This window comes from Strix aluco, chromosome 2 (genome assembly GCF_031877795.1).
Source record: "Strix aluco isolate bStrAlu1 chromosome 2, bStrAlu1.hap1, whole genome shotgun sequence".
NCBI classification, from domain to species: domain Eukaryota; kingdom Metazoa; phylum Chordata; class Aves; order Strigiformes; family Strigidae; genus Strix; species Strix aluco.
This window is the reverse complement of record NC_133932.1, coordinates 123,441,936-123,459,738: the sequence shown is the minus strand read 5'-3', so window position 1 is coordinate 123,459,738 and position 17,803 is coordinate 123,441,936. Positions and strand designations below refer to the sequence as shown.

The 17,803-nt window shown below is 38.5% G+C and overlaps 1 protein-coding gene across 1 annotated transcript in view; it reads left to right on the top strand.

Annotated features, from left to right (window-relative positions):
* The window catches only part of ARHGAP42 (Rho GTPase activating protein 42), a 175,770-nt gene that overhangs the window by 81,611 nt on the left and 76,356 nt on the right, over positions 1–17,803 (top strand). The window contains exon 4 of the mRNA XM_074816203.1: positions 11,506–11,577. Coding sequence (XP_074672304.1) covers positions 11,506–11,577 — 72 coding nt within the window. The remainder of the gene's footprint in view (positions 1–11,505; positions 11,578–17,803) is intronic.

The following is a 17,803-nucleotide window of genomic DNA, read 5'->3' as shown; positions in this document are numbered from 1 at the left end:
GTGCTTGTTTCTCTCCCCTGTGAAGGGAAGCTTATGTCGCTGTATCAAGTGCAGAGACTGTGAATGTCTGATGTTGAGTGACTGATGTTGAGTGACTGAGTTAATTGCCTGGTAAGCTCTTGAGACTCTTTGTACTGGTATCGTTACTAAGATGGTAATGTCCTGTGTCAGATCCTGCTGTTGGCAGTGCATGGACTGATTCATTCGGGGACGCTTAAAGTTCCTAGGTTTCATAGGGAAGCTGTTATTTGAACTCAAAAATTATTTTTTTCTTTCTCTATCCTCATAATGCCAGCCTCTAGAGTTCCTATTTCTCTGTTGTTACTTGGCCCCAAAGAAAGTTAAGCACTGTTAGAACAGAGTGGTCTCAAAGGTCCAGGGTTTCAGGGACATTCACAAGGCTTGTGTTCTGGAGGGAAAAAAGGAGCTTTGACTCCACAGCTGTTGCACACATGGAGGATATTGGTGCCTCCTTTCCTTCCAAGAGAATCAAGGGATCTTGGAGTGCTGAAGTACCATAAATGTTGTAGTTTGCCATAGAGGTGGAGATACCATAAAAAAGGCAAGATGCATGAGAGTGGTTGGGCTGTATTTGGTAGGTACTTTCTATGTTGTTCCCTCATCTGAGATAGAGGTCATCTGCATCTCATTGAGGAGCATGTAGAAACAGATCAGAAAGCATATGCCTCAACTTTGAGACTGTTGGGCGTAAAATGAGTGAAATGTGGTTCATATAAACACTTTCGTAATGATTCATGTACTGATGTAATGAAAATATTTTAAACTTAATTCTTTTTAATTGCATGCTGTGCTTAATAGGATAGTGGATAGTTTAAAAGTGGAAAAAAAAGAAGATAGTATAATGGAGTATTTCTGAAGTGATGTGTACTCACTCATTCCTGCCAGTGAGCTCACAAAATGTATTGATTGCAAACTAACATTTTCTTCCTTGCCTGATACTTGGGAAGAACAAAGGAGACTGCCAAATGGGAGGGAGAGCCCAAGAGGACCTCCTGGTATTTGATATTCTTCCTAGTTCATGAGACAAGGTCGCATCTGGTTAGTGATCACATAGATAGTCACAGTACTCTCTTCAAGGTTTGCTTGTTTTTATACTGTGCTTAGCAGTCTTCTTAACATGAGTGGGACTGTTTGTTCTTTGATTCTATTTATTTCTTTTCTGTATTTTTTATTTCTTTTTCTCCTTCACGTGCAGTCCTGGGAGTAATCTTTGCATTGGCTTCCCTCAGTGAGGTCCTTGGCTTTTCTTTGTTCCATTAGCACACAAAATGGTACAAGTACGGTCCTGGTGCTCATCATGCTTTCAAGAAGGGTGAAATGTTTCTTTTCCTTCTCAACTTGGGAATGTCATTTCTTTCTGTTAGTACTAGTCTCAATTACAGTTGGTATGATACTTTCTACCTAACTTGCCCTGTAGCTTACCTGTACAGGAGACTGGTGGAAGAAAGAGCAGGGTTAAAATTAATATTGGTAGGCTATTAATTTTGTGAAGGGTCTTATTCAGTCTGGAAGAGGAGAATATAATTTTTCTCAAAAAGAAATGAAAAAGCTATGAAAATGTGCAGGGTCTCTTTGTATTAAAGATCAATATCATTACCTTGATGAGTGTGAAAGATGCACTGTCTTGCAATATGCACAATAATATAAATTTCTGCAATAATTTGCTTGAACTGAAGGGTTTAACAGAACTGAACCTCTTGATTTAAAAAATAGCTTTTAAATCTTTATTTTGCTTTCTTCAGTCCCTGGTTCAACAGCATGCGCCTCTTGGAATTTTCTTTTTTGTCTCTTTTCCTTTTAAATTCCTGCAGTGTCACCATGGTTAAACATCAAGTCACAGGAAGGGCAGCAGGTCAGACTGAATGCTTGGCTAATTGTTGTGGGATTTGAATATATCGGGGAAATAAACTGTAGAGTTGGAGGTCTCCTGCTAGCATGGAATTCACAGTGTCCTGAAGGAGGAAAGCGACATGGCGAAGGGGAAGAACGAAGGCTGGCTGAGTGCAGGCGTGGCGAGCCTGTGCCTCCAGCAAAGGAGTCCTGCATGAATGGAGTTAAGGCAAAACTGACCATGGAAGTGAAGAACTCTGACAGTGGTAGGATCACTATTTTCTGCAATCCCCACCTTAAGTTTTTCTGTGGCAGAAAGATTTGAGCTTTGCAGGAGAATCTGATTTTGGTTGGGATCTGGGATTGTCAAAATTCCATCAAAAGAATCCTAAATTGTCTCAGATTTTAAGGTCTCACCAACGATCTACTTTTCAAGATCAAATTTAGTTCTCCATAAATAAGACTGTGTCCTTTCTAGTAGCACTTGTCTCTGTCTCAGCATCACTCAAAAAGCTGGGTGTGTCACCAGTTTCTTTTCAATTGAACCTTAAAGGATAGCACTTCCCAGATGAAGGGGAAGTTCAGGATCTCCTCCTTGTTCATACAGAAGTGGATACAGCATCTGTAGTTGTCTCAACTTTGTCAATTTTTCATAGCCTGGAAATAGGAAGAGGCATTCATGGGAGCAGAAAGGGAGTTGATACCCAAGCATTGAAGTACTATGGCATCATTAGAGGACACAGCGATGAGAAGACAGACCATTCTTTCTGTAGGACATTTGTCTCTGAAGTACAGATGCTTCCAACAAAACCCCTATCTTACTTTATCTCTCTGAAAATCAGTATTTGTGAAATAGTAAATACTTCTGAAAGTGAAAAAAAACCAGGACAGAATCTGATGGCAAATACTTGGAAAGATAAAGTTTTTAAATCTGGTTTATCCACTCACCCGTAATAACGTGTTCTGAGGTAAAAATGTATCAGGAAGCCTTTATTTTCTGAGACCCCTACCAAGTAACTGTGAAGTCAAGATACACAGAATTTGAAATTATGATTGCAATGTTAAGTTTAAAATATTATGTGTACCTACCTTTTTTTGTGTGTGTGTGTATATACACCTCATATCATTGTGTACTTTTTAGAATAAAAATGTTTAGGTTTAAAAAGTTGATGGTACAATCTGAGGCAGGAATATTCACGAAGACTGACTTTATCCAAGGGTGGATAATTTTTCTTCTGCTTGCTCTGTAATCAGTAGAAAAGAAAACTCCTTGAGGAGACTGAACAGCTGAAGTTAGGTTCCTCCTCAATATTGTTCTTCAGAGGAGTGTTTCTTTCTCTGATGTTTCATGAGGACTCCGTAAGGAGACTGGTCTTTGTGTGCTAAAGGCAGCCTTTGTGTATATTCTACTGTGTCATTTTTTGCTATTTCAAGAAACTGTCATTTCAGGTATAACACTGTACTAATTTATTTTTAAACATAAACTCTGTGATACAGAAAATTAAAAAATAATGTTCTCTTGAAAAAACTTAGAGAAAAATAATTTATTCAGCCACACATAACTACTTCCAGCCGTGATTAGCATGTGATTTATAAGCATCCCCTTGTGGCAATGCATTAAGACTTGATACAGCACTAGGTTTTTACTAAGAAGCTGAATATTGCATTACACATTGTACATGAAAATGTCCAACCTATGTTATTACTACTCCAGCTGCTTTAACATCATCTGAATTTCAACTCTGCTTGAAATAACTTGCATTGGTAGTGATATTTTTAGAAAAGTAACACAAACTTGGATATTGTTTGATGTCATCTTTTTTGTAAATGTGAGAGGGATTAAGATAAACTTCAAATATATTAAATTTTTTGTTTTCGAAGTATGTGATTTGTCTGTGTAGAGTTTTTCATCCAAGCTGTGAAAATATTTGTCCTGCTAAGGTCAAGTAGTTACAGGCACTGAAATTCACATTATTAACTTTATGTAATATTTACACTTTTTCACTTTTAAAATAGAAACTGAGGACTTAAGTACATGACTAATGTTTTATCATGACATGTTTATATTCTTTGTAGCATGTAAACCTGATACATAACTAAGTTACATAAATGCTTGGTTGTCTGTATTTAGTCTCTGCTGATCTATTTGAAGTTGTATTGATTAGGAGCTGTTGATACAGGCAACAGACTGAAAGAATTGTTTTTTCTGACAGATCAGATTTTAGGACTTGTTAGGAATTGGGGGAAGGTTTTCAAATTAAATTATTTCCTTTTGCCTAGCAAAGAAATATGTTTCTACATTATAAATGCATTACTTATGAATGTATTAGCGATGAGATTTGTTGCCTTCTTTCAATGAATTTAATTGGTATTTTCTAGAAGTCTTATACAACATGAAGCAAATTAATGTTTGTGAGCATTCAGAATTCATGAGTCATTCAGTACATTGGGAGAATGAGATTTATTTCCCATACGCAAGTGTGATAATTCTGTGTTGCAGTGAAAAGTGCTTGTAGCAGATTTGGAGCAAAACATGTCTTTGCCAGATACAATATATAAAACAAAAGTTTTTCATAGTTAAAGCATTTTATTATAATTCAGATATGTTTGATTTAATTCCTAATTCTGTCACTGCAAAAGTGCAAAATCATGGAGTGAATCTTCCTGGAAACTATGCTAGGGCACATGGAAAATAAGGAGGTGATTGATGACAGCAACATGGCTTCACTAAGGGCAAATCATGCCTGATAGATTTGGTGGCCTTCTACAGTGGGTTTACAGCATTGGTGGAGAAGGGATGAGCAACAGACATCATCTACCTGGACTTGTACAAAGCATTTGACACTGTCCCACATGACATCCTTGTGTCTAAATTGGAGAGACATGGATTTGACAGATGGACAGCAGCTCCCTTAATGAGGACAGGCTGAGAGAGTTGGGGTTGTTCAGCTTGGAGAAGAGAAGGCTCCAGGGAGACCTTACAGCGGCCTTCCAGTACTTAAAGGGGGCTACAGGAAAGATGGGGAGGGACTCTTTATCAGGCAGTGTAGTGACAGGACAAGGGGTAATGGTTTTAAACTGAAAGAGGGTAGATTTAGATTAGATGTAAGGAAGAAATTCTTTCCTGTGAGGGTGGTGAGACACTGGAACAGGTTGCCCAGAGAAGCTGTGGCTGCCCCCTCCCTGGAAGTGTTCAAGGCCAGGTTGGACGGGGCTTTGAGCAACCTGGTCTAGTGGAAGGTGTCCCTGCCCATGGCAGGGGAGTTGGAACTAGATGATCTTTAAGGTCCCCTCCAACCCAAAGCATTCTATGATTCTATGATATTGTTGCTGTCTTTTTCTGGCAATTGGGAATCCTCTTAACTTAATTCTCTCTGTGACCTACCTAGTCCTTAGCCCTTAAAATAAAAATATAAAGCTCAAAAGGTGTTAACTGTTCTGACTACTGCAATTCAACATTGTAGATTGCCAGGTTAAGCTCAAAGCTGGTAAAGTGTTTCAGGACTTAAAATTTCTGTGTCTATATTGTTAGTATTTAATAATGAATAAGCAGCTGCATCAATGTTTTAGTTAAATTTCTGTTTATATCCACTGGTCCTACCTAAGTAAAAGCTGAAGAATGATGCATGTACATTCTGTATATCATACCTTATCCCAAATTGAGGGCTTCTTAGAAAACTCATTCAAAAAATTAACAATAACTTAAATTTAAGAAAATCTAGAAATGGAAATATTCAGATATGTTTACAAAAATTTTATTTTTCCCTTTCCAACATAGTGTAATAATGGTGTTTCTCTTAAGGCTATGTTAGTTAATGTTGAATTTTTTTCTTTATTCTACTGATGATTGAAACTTTTAGTAAAAAAGAAAAGTTTAAAAAATTGCTAGTCAAAAATGTCTCCAAGTATAGATGTGGAGTTTCTCTGTGATGTGTGAAAACTACAGTTTAATCTCATTATTGGTGCATTAATTCATTTTCACATAACTTCTGGAAGAAAGGAGGGTAGGTTGGAAAGGTGGAAGATCATGAATCAGAAAAGACAACTTAAGGTGCTTCACCATGTTGGCTTGAAGACTGTCAGAGCATATTGAAATGTTGCAGTTAAGAAAACAGAGAAGGGCCTCATAAGTTGTCAAAGCTGGCTTAGAAAAAGTATTTGCAATTTTTAAGTGTTTATTTTTGAAGTATTTTTTACAAATTCGGTGTGATTTTGGTGGTCTTTATTTTAATGGCATTTTTATCAGTATTGCTACATAGAGTTATATATACACTAAAGATTAAAAGTTGATTAAGTTTTTTAGAAAAATTTGTTTCATTTTTACTAGATCTAATATAGCTCTCTAAATTGTCAAAGTAATGTTTAGTATGTCTGCCTAATGCTTGTCTATCATCTTAATTTAAAAAAGACTAATGAACTGACAGTAAGTTAAAACTGTGTGATTCCTGGTTTTTTGGTTGGGTCCCCCCCCCCCCCCCCTTCTTTTTTTTGAGGAAAAACGGTGCTTTTGCCAATCAAGAAAAATGATCACGTTATTTGATTGTCTGACACATAGGAGCTGGAACTGTGTAGCATTCAGTAACTATTGGCTCAAGAAAGAACTTCTCTAAAGCTGTGACTAATCTGAATAAGCTTTTAAGGATAAGATCTGTATTTTAAACACAACACAGATTTCTGAAGTTGCTATTTACAGAAATTGTTACAGTCTTTTTGACATTGTTTGCCTTTTCCAAGTGTCTGTGATTTCATCCTAGCAGAGTAACTGAGTAGAAGAGGGATTATCTCTTGGCAGGAAGAAAGTTACTTTATTAGGACCACACAGTGAAAATTTCAGATTATCTAAAGCAATCAAATTTCTATGGAAATGGTTGTGGGAAGATTAGATTCCTACTTGGGGGTGGGGGGGGCTGTATGCCAATTTATAACCGTTAACAAGGAAACTGTAATGTAAAGTTGCACTGTAATTGCAGTGACAGGAATTGGCAATGAAAGGAAATTAATAAATGCATAATAAGGCAAAAATTCTTTCTGTATAGTTTTCTGTTTCCAAAAGCTAGGCACAACCTGGCAGAAATCAATGGAAGTCTTTTGACAGTGGAGCATTCCGTGTCTTGCAATACTGGCTGTTGAAATGCATCTGCCGGGATTCTCTCTGGTACTTTGCTGGTGTGTTCTCCTTCCCCAAAGCCAAAGCCAATTACTTGCCCAGATCCTGATTTTGCTGAGAGGTGAATTGCTACATCAGGGCTTTCATCAGTAGAAGCTTTCAGCCCAGGGATGAGCTTGCAGAATGTTCTGTTGATGTGGCTCAGCAGATTTGTTCAGAGGCACAGACCCTGTCTGGATGAAGCGTGTGACATCTTTTAATTAGCCCTGCAATGCCCACTGTCCATTCCTAGTTATATAACCACGGGAGTGAATTATATTGTGCTTCAGCCCTGCAAAGCCAGTTAATTCCCACACGACTCCTCTCAGTGCTATATGTTTCCTGTGAATATGTTCTTCCACAGTGTTTGAAGCAGGACTCTGTTGTTCCAAAATATTTAATTTGTTTTGCAGCAGCATTGAGTGAGACAGGCAGTAGTTGTGTCTCAGTCACTTTAAGTCTGTCGAAAGGGCAATATGTGAAGTGAGGTCTCCTGGTGTGGCACGGAGGCTGCCTAAACATGATAGCATTGAGCGAAGGGAAGAGCCATATTCAGCTCCACATGGAGTTAGTTTGACTGGCAATGACTAACAACAGGACTAGCAGTGATTGCTGGTATCAGTAGTAACTACTTCAATAATACGAATGTCTCTTAATTGAACTGTGAGGTATTTCATATATTGTTGCTGTATATAGCGATAAATCTTAAACGCAGAGAAAAAACTTTTGTATGTGAAAAAGAAGGAAAAGATGCATCCACACTTCTGTACCAGTGACTCCAGGAAGCCTTTGTAATTTCTGTATGTGCTAAAAGCCATGTATGTGCTCTGTAAGCTATCAAAACTTCCAACTGCTGCTTCCGGGTGTATGCACTGCAATTCTGCCTGATTGTGGGCAAGTCATCCAACAGTTTTGCACCCCTGTTAATTTTGATCTGCCTTACTTAGAGACCCTCTGGATAGTGATTATGTTTTGTTAAGTGCCTTGTAGAAAGTGCTGAGTCTCAGATTGCTAGATGTTGCCTGGTAGTAAGGCAGAGCAAGAGGACTCCCTTGGCTTAACTGCAAACTTTTGAGTCTGCCCAAAACCAAAAGAGAAGCATAACAGAGACGGAAAAGAGAACTATAAGGGCATTGCCAGGGTGTGCAGAGATACAGTTAGAAAAGCAAAAGCTCAGCTTGAATTTAAATTGGCCAGAGATGTCAAAAACTACAAGAAAGGGTTCTTCAGGTATGTAAACAGCAATCAGAAACAGAAGGAAAATATTGGCCCCACTGTTAAACAGGAGAGGTGAATTAGTCACCAACAAAACTAAAAAGTCAGAGGTTCTCAACACTTTCTTCATCTCTGTCTTTACCAGCACTAGTGGGCCCCAGGCCCTGGGAACAAAACTCCGGGTCAATGCAGACAGACCCATTGTCAGTGAAGGAAGAGTTGGTATGTGAAGTATTACAGGAGCTTGACCCCTACAAATCGATGGCCCCTAATGTTATCCACCCGAGGGTGTTTGGAGAGCAGGCTGATGTTGTTGTGAGGCTGCTCTCCATAATCTTTGAGAAGTCGTGGTGATTGGGGGATGTCTCAGAAGACTGGAAGAATGCCACCCCATCTACAAGAAGGGCTTAAAGGAGGATCCAGGAAATTACAGGCCCATCAGTCTGACTTCAGTCCCTGGGAAAGTTACGAAATAAATCCTCCTGGGGTATAAGACAAGTCAAATGAAGCATGTGGTGGGAAAAGCCAGCATGGATTCACCAAGGTCAAATTATGCTTGACAAACCTGATCACCTTCTGTGACAAAAGTAACATGCTCAGTTGATGTGGGTTGAGCAGTGGACATTGTCTACCTGGATTTCTTCAAGGGTTTTGATACAGTTCCCCACAGCCTCCTCCTAAAGAAACTGATGTGTTATGGTCTAGACAAGTGGTCTGTGTGTTGGGGGGGAACTGGCTGACAGACACACCCAGAGGGTGGTGGTAAATAGCTCTTTTTAAAACTGGCAACCTGTTACAAGTGGGATCCTCCAGCAATCAATATTGGGCCGAATGCCGTTTAATATTTTCATAAGTGATCTGGATGATGGGACCTTGTTGAAATTTGCTGACAGTACCAAACTGAGCGGGGAAATGGACAATTCAGAAGGGAGAGTCACCCTGCAGGAAGACCTGGATAGGCTGGAAGAGTGGGCTAACAAGAACCTCATGAAGTTCAACAATGACAAGTGTAAGGTCTTGCACCTGGGAAGACGTAATCCAAGAGTGCAGCACAGGCTGGGATCTACCTAGCTGGGGAGCAGCTCTGTGGAAAGGGACCTGGGCATCCTGGTGGACGACCAGCTCAATACGAGTGAACAGTGTGCTTCAGCGGCAAAGAAAGCCAACAGGATGCTGGGCTGCATCAACAAGGGCATCACCAGCAGAGAGAAAGAATCATTATCCCACTCTGCTCAGTGCTTGTCAGGTCACACCTGCAATACTGTGTTCAGTTTTGGTCCCCACTATACAAAAAGATGCAGGGAGGTTGGAGAGGGTCCAGAGGAGGGCCACGAAGATGATCAAGGGACTGGGAAGCCTGTCATATGAGGAAAGGCTGAGAGAATTGGATTTGTTCAGCCTGGAGAAGAGGCGGCTTAGGGGAGACCTTATCACCATGTTGCAGTATTTAAAGGGCAGCTACAAAGAAGATGGAGACTCCCTGTTTACAAGAAGTCCTGTGGAAAAGACAAGGGGTAATGGGTACAAGTTACTCCTGAGGAGATTCCAATAGGACACGAGGAAAATTTTTCACAATGAGAACAATCCATGATTGGAATAATCTTCCCAGGGAAGTGGTGGATTCCCCAACTTTGGACACTTTTAAGATTCAGGGTACAGGGCCATCTTGTGTAGACGGTGCTTTTGCCAAGAAAGGTTGGACCAGATGATCCTTGAGGTCCCTTCCAACCTGGTATTCTATGGTTCTATGATATTTTGGGAAAATGTCCACTTGGAGAATAATGTAGCTTTGTAGTGTGTTCCAGTCAAACTGATGTAAGAATGCTTAATGCAGTGAAAGCACAGTGAATGCAGTGAGAACACTCCTCCTCATCCTCTGTGCCTGATTATTATTTTTAAATCTAGCACATTTTGATCACTTCATCATCGAGCATGCCAAGTGTTGTCTTTGCTGTCTTGGACTTTGTTACGTTAGGATGTCAAAGGGAGTCTCAACTTTTGCTGAAACTTTGCCCTACTGAGAGATGTGGTGATTCTGTGGTCTTTTGAATTGTAATGTTAGGTTTGGGAGGAAGGAAAATGTGTTTGTGTTTCAATGGACTTATTCTATATGTTTATTATTGCATCCTTTTGGGAAGTTTTCATGCTCAGCCGACAATGTAACTTACCATTTATTGTTATGGGAGAGTCACAAGAGCTGTATTCATTCACGTTTGGCTTAGGTACATGTTAGCTTTGCCCAGACCTCCAAACCTGCCAAAGCCCAAATGTGGAATGTGATGAGTATGGTAAAGACTGGACTGGTGAGGAGAAAAAAAGCCATTCATGCAGAAAACCTAAGATTTTGCCTGTAGCTAGTACAATAGAATATTATAATGTGTTTTATTATGCTTTATTTCTGATGTGTTGGCAGTTTTTAGTTTCTTCTCATTTTTCTGCAGTAAAGTCGATTTAGTTGGTTATTCTTCATGTCCCTAAAAGGCACTTGGTGAAATCACACTACCTTTTTTTGGTGAGTGGCCCAGTGGCATGACTGGCATTTGTATTCTGCTGCATGTGTTTCTAGCCCGAATGACAAGGGTGGTCGCTGCTGGGAATGGTCTTCAGAGAGGGGTTCCCAGGACTGCATTTACACTAAATAAACAGAGGTAATGAGGGGAAAACTGTGATTCATTAGGAACACTGGTTTAGGTTAAAGTGATAAAAATAGCTGCAGGACGTCTTAAATTAGTTTAAAAATTAGAAAAGTGAAGGACTCCAATCTAGAGAATTTTGCAAATTGTCCACGTTTCTTTTTAGAGTTCTCTGCCTTACTCTCCTCTGTTCAGTGTAACTAGGTATATAATCCAAAGAGATAGCTGAAAAGATTCAGCTGTCAAAGATGCAGAGTCTGTAAACACAGGCTTTTTTAGGCAGTGCTGTCAGTACCACTATGTTTGTCTTCTCTGTTCTGCCAAAACATGTTCCTGGATATTTCTATTCTGGTTTTAGGCAAGATGCAAGAAATGGAGGTAAAATACCAGAAAACTCTTCTATATATTGCAGATAACCTTACTACATTATTCATTACAATTGCTTTAGTTATTCATGAAAATATTCCATAATAGACTAGTGAACATGTGTGTTGTATGTTTTATGTAAAGAAGACATAATTATTGACTCCTACCCGTATGCTCTTACCAGGATGTTATGGACATGAATTTTTCAGTCTTGCACATTGGCAGAGTTACTAGGAGTCCACTTCCTGCAAATACTCTGTATTAAAAAGATACCCTTTATGTTTAACTTTGCAGATCCAGAATGCTAATGACGTGCTAATAGCACCGCTGGAGAAGTTTCGTAAAGAGCAAATAGGAGCAGCAAAAGTAAGTGGCTGTGGAAACAGTTCTTTTTCATGTCATGTTTATTTATCAGTGTATTTTGAAGGCTGGACTGAAAACAAGCATTTTTTTTGATTCAAACATACTTGATGCCATCCTCATTAATGTGTTAGTAAATTATACTGGATTCTTTGCTTCAGAGGAGGAGGTGATTTAGAAATGGAGTTTAAAGACTGATTATATGCACAGGGTACAGCTCTTGCTACTGTTGCACATTCTTACTGTCTGGGGTTGTGTTCATCTTCTGATGTCTGCATTTATGTTGCGTTGCATCCTGGGTTAACCCAGAACTGCACAGAGGTTTCAGACAGATGCTGTGGGTGCAGTGGCCCTCATGTGACTGTTGTATAAAGACCGAAAGAAGTCACTGAGCTTTAGGCATGCTATCTTTCTATCTCTGCTTTCTCTCTCCACTTTACATGGCTGATGCAGTGCAGTGATTCACATTCATTTTGCCAGAGTATTCATATCGCCCAGAGATTTTTCCATGGTGGACATGCTCCAGTTAAAGTGATTTAAGCCAGTTCTTTGGTGTTAAGTGTTGCATCTGTGTTAGAGAAACAGTGCTGGTTATCTATACCAGGGTTCAGTAATGAGACCAGGAAATAAGATGTGTTGGGGAAAAAGATGTTGGAATGAACTGTTAGTCTAGAAGAGCTATTTTCAGTCTGATCCTGGAGTCTTGAGTGGTTATCAGTGACTGCTTTGATCACAATCTGAGAGATGCACATAGGCTGCAGTAGTCAATTAGAGGTATGGTTAGTAACAGTTCCTTCTGTCTACATAAATATGCTAGTTCTGAAGCATTTTGATTCTTGTATCAGGGCTCATAAAATTTTCTGGGAAATTTTCCATTTGTAAGGTTAAACGGGTAAGAAAAAAATATCTGTTTGAAGTTGTAGCTGAGGTTGCACTTGTGCTGTACTCAAACAACCTCAGAAGAAGAACAGAGCTATTGGAAAGAGAGACTGAAGGTTTATACTTTTTGTACTGCTGTTGCACATGTGTAGCAAACAGATGAGACTGCTTCCGCACAGGAACTGAGTAAATGTTTGAGAAGAATTTTTGCTGTGAACTTGAGGTCAGGTTTCTCTGAAATGGATGTTCTTTACCCTCTTACTTGATATGTTTTTGTGTACAACTGCATTCTTCACTTGTCCCACCCCATGCTGCTGTGAGATGCAGGGCTGAGAGTTTATTTACTATGCTGCAGAAATCAGAATTTAATTCAAACACAAAATTATCTTTAGGTTTTAGTTGCGTTGTTCAATTCTTTGTGTTACTGTTTAATTTCGTATTCATATAGTTTAAGGGGTATCATTCTTCTCTGCAGAGAACCCTGTTTGAAAGCCTAACTTGCTGTACTGTTATTGGCTGACCTGGTACATCTGAGAGATGATCCACAGGCAGTTCACAGGGCTCTCTGTAGAATTTTATAAGACACGCATGTCCCCTTTAAATATATCACTCAGTAAATGTCAACACATATTTAATGATCTAATTGCAGATAACTCCTTTGTTTTTTGAATCAGCAAGTATTTAACATTAAAGGCAGAGCACTACAGGACAGGTTGAGTCTGTTTGGCATATCACAATGACTGGTTTCTTTTCCATATCTCTTCATGACAAAATATGGGCATTTGCCCATCTTCTATAATTTGTGGAAACATGATTGTTTTGACTTGTCTGTGGTGACACAACAGTGTACTGAATGAGTTCAGGAGAGAGCCTGACTCAGCTAACTCTTACTCCAGTGTCTAATGCATTTTATTATGCAGCACTATGTGTGTTTTGGGCAGTCCAGGATACTGGACACATTGATACCAGATAGAGAGTTCTCCCAGCTCATTGTTTTATAAAATGTCAAATAAACTTGTCTTTTCTTGCACTTGCACTGCTCATGGAGTTCAACTGTCAAGCTCAAAAATAAGAGATTCAGACCACCTGCACTTTCTTGCACTTTTTTTGCACTGCTCATGGAGTTCAACTGTCAAGCTCAAAAATAAGAGATTCAGACCACCTGCATAACCCAGATTGCGACACAAACATTTGCCTCTGAATAGATTTTTATCAGTGGAAGCAATTACAGTTGGCCTTTAACTAAATGGAATTAACACAAAGAAGTGAGAGATTAATTATATTTAATACTGTTTTCCTAGTAATTACAAAATAGCAGTGTATGATGAGACCAGTACGAAATTTGGGCTTTCTGAAACTCATTGTTAGTAAAGTAAAGCACATGGTCAGATCACTTACCTCCACTTCTGTTCACTGGGCTTAACCCTTGAGGGTTTATGAACTCTTGTAAATATGGGATGAGTTGAACTTGCTAGTTAGTTATCTGCAGTTAATGAAGGTTTGCACAGAGGTTTGGCTCTTTGAACTCTTCTGGGGTGATCTGAACTGATAACCAAACAAAAAACATAGATGCTTTCTTGTTGCTTGGATTTCAGCAGCAAGTTTCACAGGACACTGAGAATGTCACTTCTTATTTAAGGTCTTCTCTAAATACATCAGCTGTATGGACCATGTATCAACCATTACTTTTTGCTCTGAAATACCAGGTTTGAGCTGTTTTTTCCCCTAGTATTAACTTAAAAGAGCGTGTAGATTCGTATTCATATCAAACCCAAACTCGCTCCTGGTTCTCTGTCATCCCTCTCCCCCCTCAGAAACAACCCAAAACATTTGTGGGAATGTGTTCCTCTCTGAAGAGAGGCTGAGATGGTGCAGACTCCACAGGAGAGCTGACAGTTATGTCATATTATATATTTCTGGAGCTGTGAATTTACAGTTAATTTATGTCAACATCTTATAGACTGACATTTTAAGAGATTAGATATAGAAGCATGAGTTTAATTGTATATGCCTTTTGCACTGGCAATTTCAGCAGTAGCTAAAGGTGCAAGCAGCTGGTCTTTGTGATCAGCCTTACATTGTGAGAGCGTATTTTATAAGCAGTGGCGAGTGTTGGATTCTCTCTCTTCTGATTGGACTTTGTGTTTATTAATTTTAGTACCCATTAAGCTGTGTTTCCAAATTTTTTTGAGGAAAAAGAATTATTAGATAGTTGTGGTAATAAGAAATTATACTAGGTATTACTGTCAGATTTTGGTGAGGGGAAGATTATGAGAGTGCGTGCTTAAAAGTGCTTGTGGGACTTTTTTCTTTCTTTTCTAAAACAGCCAATAAAATTCAGCTGGAGATAAAAACAAAGAATCCCCCCCCACTGCCCCGCCACACATGCACAGAAAAAAAAAAGGAGAGAAAATGTTATAAAGTAATGACAGTTTTCTACTATGACAATCACCATTTTATTTTAATAATAAATAACTTTGGAAGATTTTGACTTTCATGATGAACTATGTAGGACTATCCTGTTGTGTTTAATATAGAGAATGAGAATATTTTATTCTTTCTTCAAAACTATATCAAGCTTAGGCAAAAAATATAATCACAGAAATCAAAGAGAATATGGAGGATAAAATACATCCTGTTGATGTTACAAAGCTATATTTCAAATACAAGGACAGCATAAACCCAGAGCGTGAAGTTCAAGTGTTTTTGGAACGTCACAAGAATAACATTAAAGACCAATTCTTCACATGCACTTCAAAAACCTGGACGTACCCAACAAATTTGAGAAACGTTCCCCATAAAACATTAGTGGTTGTAATCAAACCAGCAATACACAAATCTACATCACTCGCTCTTTTCAATTTATACTATTCACCCTTCTGTTTTTATTGTGCATATTTCAGTTCTTCCTTTTCTGTACACACTCAGTTTAAATAAAGCTGAGTTCTCTCCAGAGACTACACAAACCCAGCTTTGCATTGGATAGCCTGTTGATTTACTCCATCTGAGTTTAAAAAAAAGACCTCTGCAATTATTGTAGAAACGCGAGCAAAAGCCGGGTGAGGTAACTGGGAAAGGATTTCAGGCACGAAGCATTTTGCCTTATTTGGTAAATGTGGTTTGCAAGTCCCCAGCTGGTAACTTTGGTGAGATCATTGTGTGATGTGTTATGTACAATAAGGCCAAACTTTAATGTTTCTTTTTATCCATTGAGTACAGTATTTAGCAATGTTTGTTCCAATGTTCATTGACCTTTAGTACAACTTAAATCAGATCAAAGACAACAGAAGCAATTTTAACTTAAAAGAAGTTTTGTTTCCTCCTTACAATTCCATCTGTTCATTTCATAAAATGATTTATTTTGGCCAGAAGGATTATTTTTATTATTATTTACTTTCATTCATTCATTCAAAGCTGTGAATTCCTTTCTACTTGGGAAACAAATCCATGTTCACTGCTGGGATTAATTTTCCTGCATCTATGGTCACATCTATACTCACATGATGTAGGCATGCAGGAGCTGGCACACTCTCTTTGTGTTTTATTTGGATTGTCTGGAAGTTGAAGAGCAAAAAACAAACAAAAAACACCCCGTTTTTTAAAGTCTGTCAGAAAGCTGTCAAAGCAGAGTTTGATAGATATCTAAAATCAGTTAGCAATGCCAGAATGCCCATTTTGTCAACCGGTTTCCTTGGTATCTAATCAAATTATAGCACTTGTCCTTTAACTGAGAAAAATGAATGACCTTGCTCTAGTAGGTACAGTGGAAGGTGTTTCAGTATAAGCACCATCTGTTACTCAAGGCTTGGTACTTGTGTCCACTAGTTTTGGGACATTTTAATGTCAGTCTGAACCATAGGAGGGGAGGGGGCCAGAGGAAGGAAGCAGAAATAGATGCCAGGCCAGGATAACTGATGGCCAAATGTTTTGAGTTAAAATGCAATACACTTTCCCAAAAATGGTTACTAACAGAGTTACCTGATATCTTTTGTGATAAGATAACTTACTCTGTAGGCAATGACATGCAGTGGATCAAACCTATTTCTATTTCAGCAAGGTCTTTAAAGCACTCTTCATGAGACATTATAATTTAGTTTAGATGGGGGTTAGTATAAGAAACCTGATCCATCTAACGAACTGGCTAATGGAGAAAGGGCAATGAGTTTTGTTTATGGGAGAGATTGTCTGGTTTGAGAGAAGTTACTAATCAGAAGATCCCAAAGGGCAATTTGAGATTGGTCTGTTGTTTTATTTTCGTTAATGATGAGGTAAAAAAAAATCTGGTGGTGCTGACACAGCTTGGGGTTGCCATAGGTTGGAGGTATTGCCAAGATAGAGGAGGAGGACTGGAGGATTGGGAAGAAAGTGTAAGATGAAATGACTGAGCATGAGGAATTGAGGCTACTCAATAGTCATAACACAGTTGCAAACCAAATAATCTGCTGTACCAATAAAAAGGTCAAGTGGCAATCTCTAGATATTGTAGGCTTTTAGGGATCTATCGCTGGTAGACAGAGAAGTACAAATTTTCTTTAGGTTTTCTTTTACTTATATAAATCCTCGAGTTTTGGAGTAAACTTGCGAACTTTGAAACAGAGTTGTAAATTGCCTTTATAAATACATTTAATTCCAAGGGTTGGTCCTTGATCATTTTTATCTGAGAAATAATTCAGAATATGTTGTGTAATCCGATACTTTATTTAAACTAGTATTGACACATGCAAGAACTGAGAAATTACGAGGTTAAGCTTAAAAAAAATGGTTTTATAATGGTAAATTTTGTTTGTGACAGGTGTAAGAAAAGCTGAAAATTTGAAAATTTCTTCAGATTAAATAGTGTTTAAAATGTTTGTTATTTCATCTTGACATTTGTTGTTTCCCTCTGGATTTCAGTGTCTGTGTATAGAGTCTTCTGTGAATTGACCCAGATCCTAAAATTTGGAGGAGCTGGATTGTGCTTTATTGACTGCAGCTGTCTACTTTTCCCTTTATAATTTTCATTTAATGAAAATGTATAGTATAGAAATTATTTTTAGAATAGATCAAACGTATTTTCACTTCAAAATATAGCTATTCAAATACACTTATGAAAATAGGAAGCTGTGAAAGACCTGCATCAATGTTGTAATCTCTATTAAAATTATTTTTTAAAATGTAGAAAATCATTTAGTGCTATGGTATGACTAGCCACTGCTTCTTTTATGCTTCTGTATGTAAAATATGTGGGAATTTTCAAAAATCATGGTGAAGAGCCCCGTGTGCACACACTTCATCTTTTCAGGCAGTCTTATTTTCTTCTGTGGAAATCCATACAATTAATTTGGGAGATATGTCTGGCTGAGCACCTGGACCC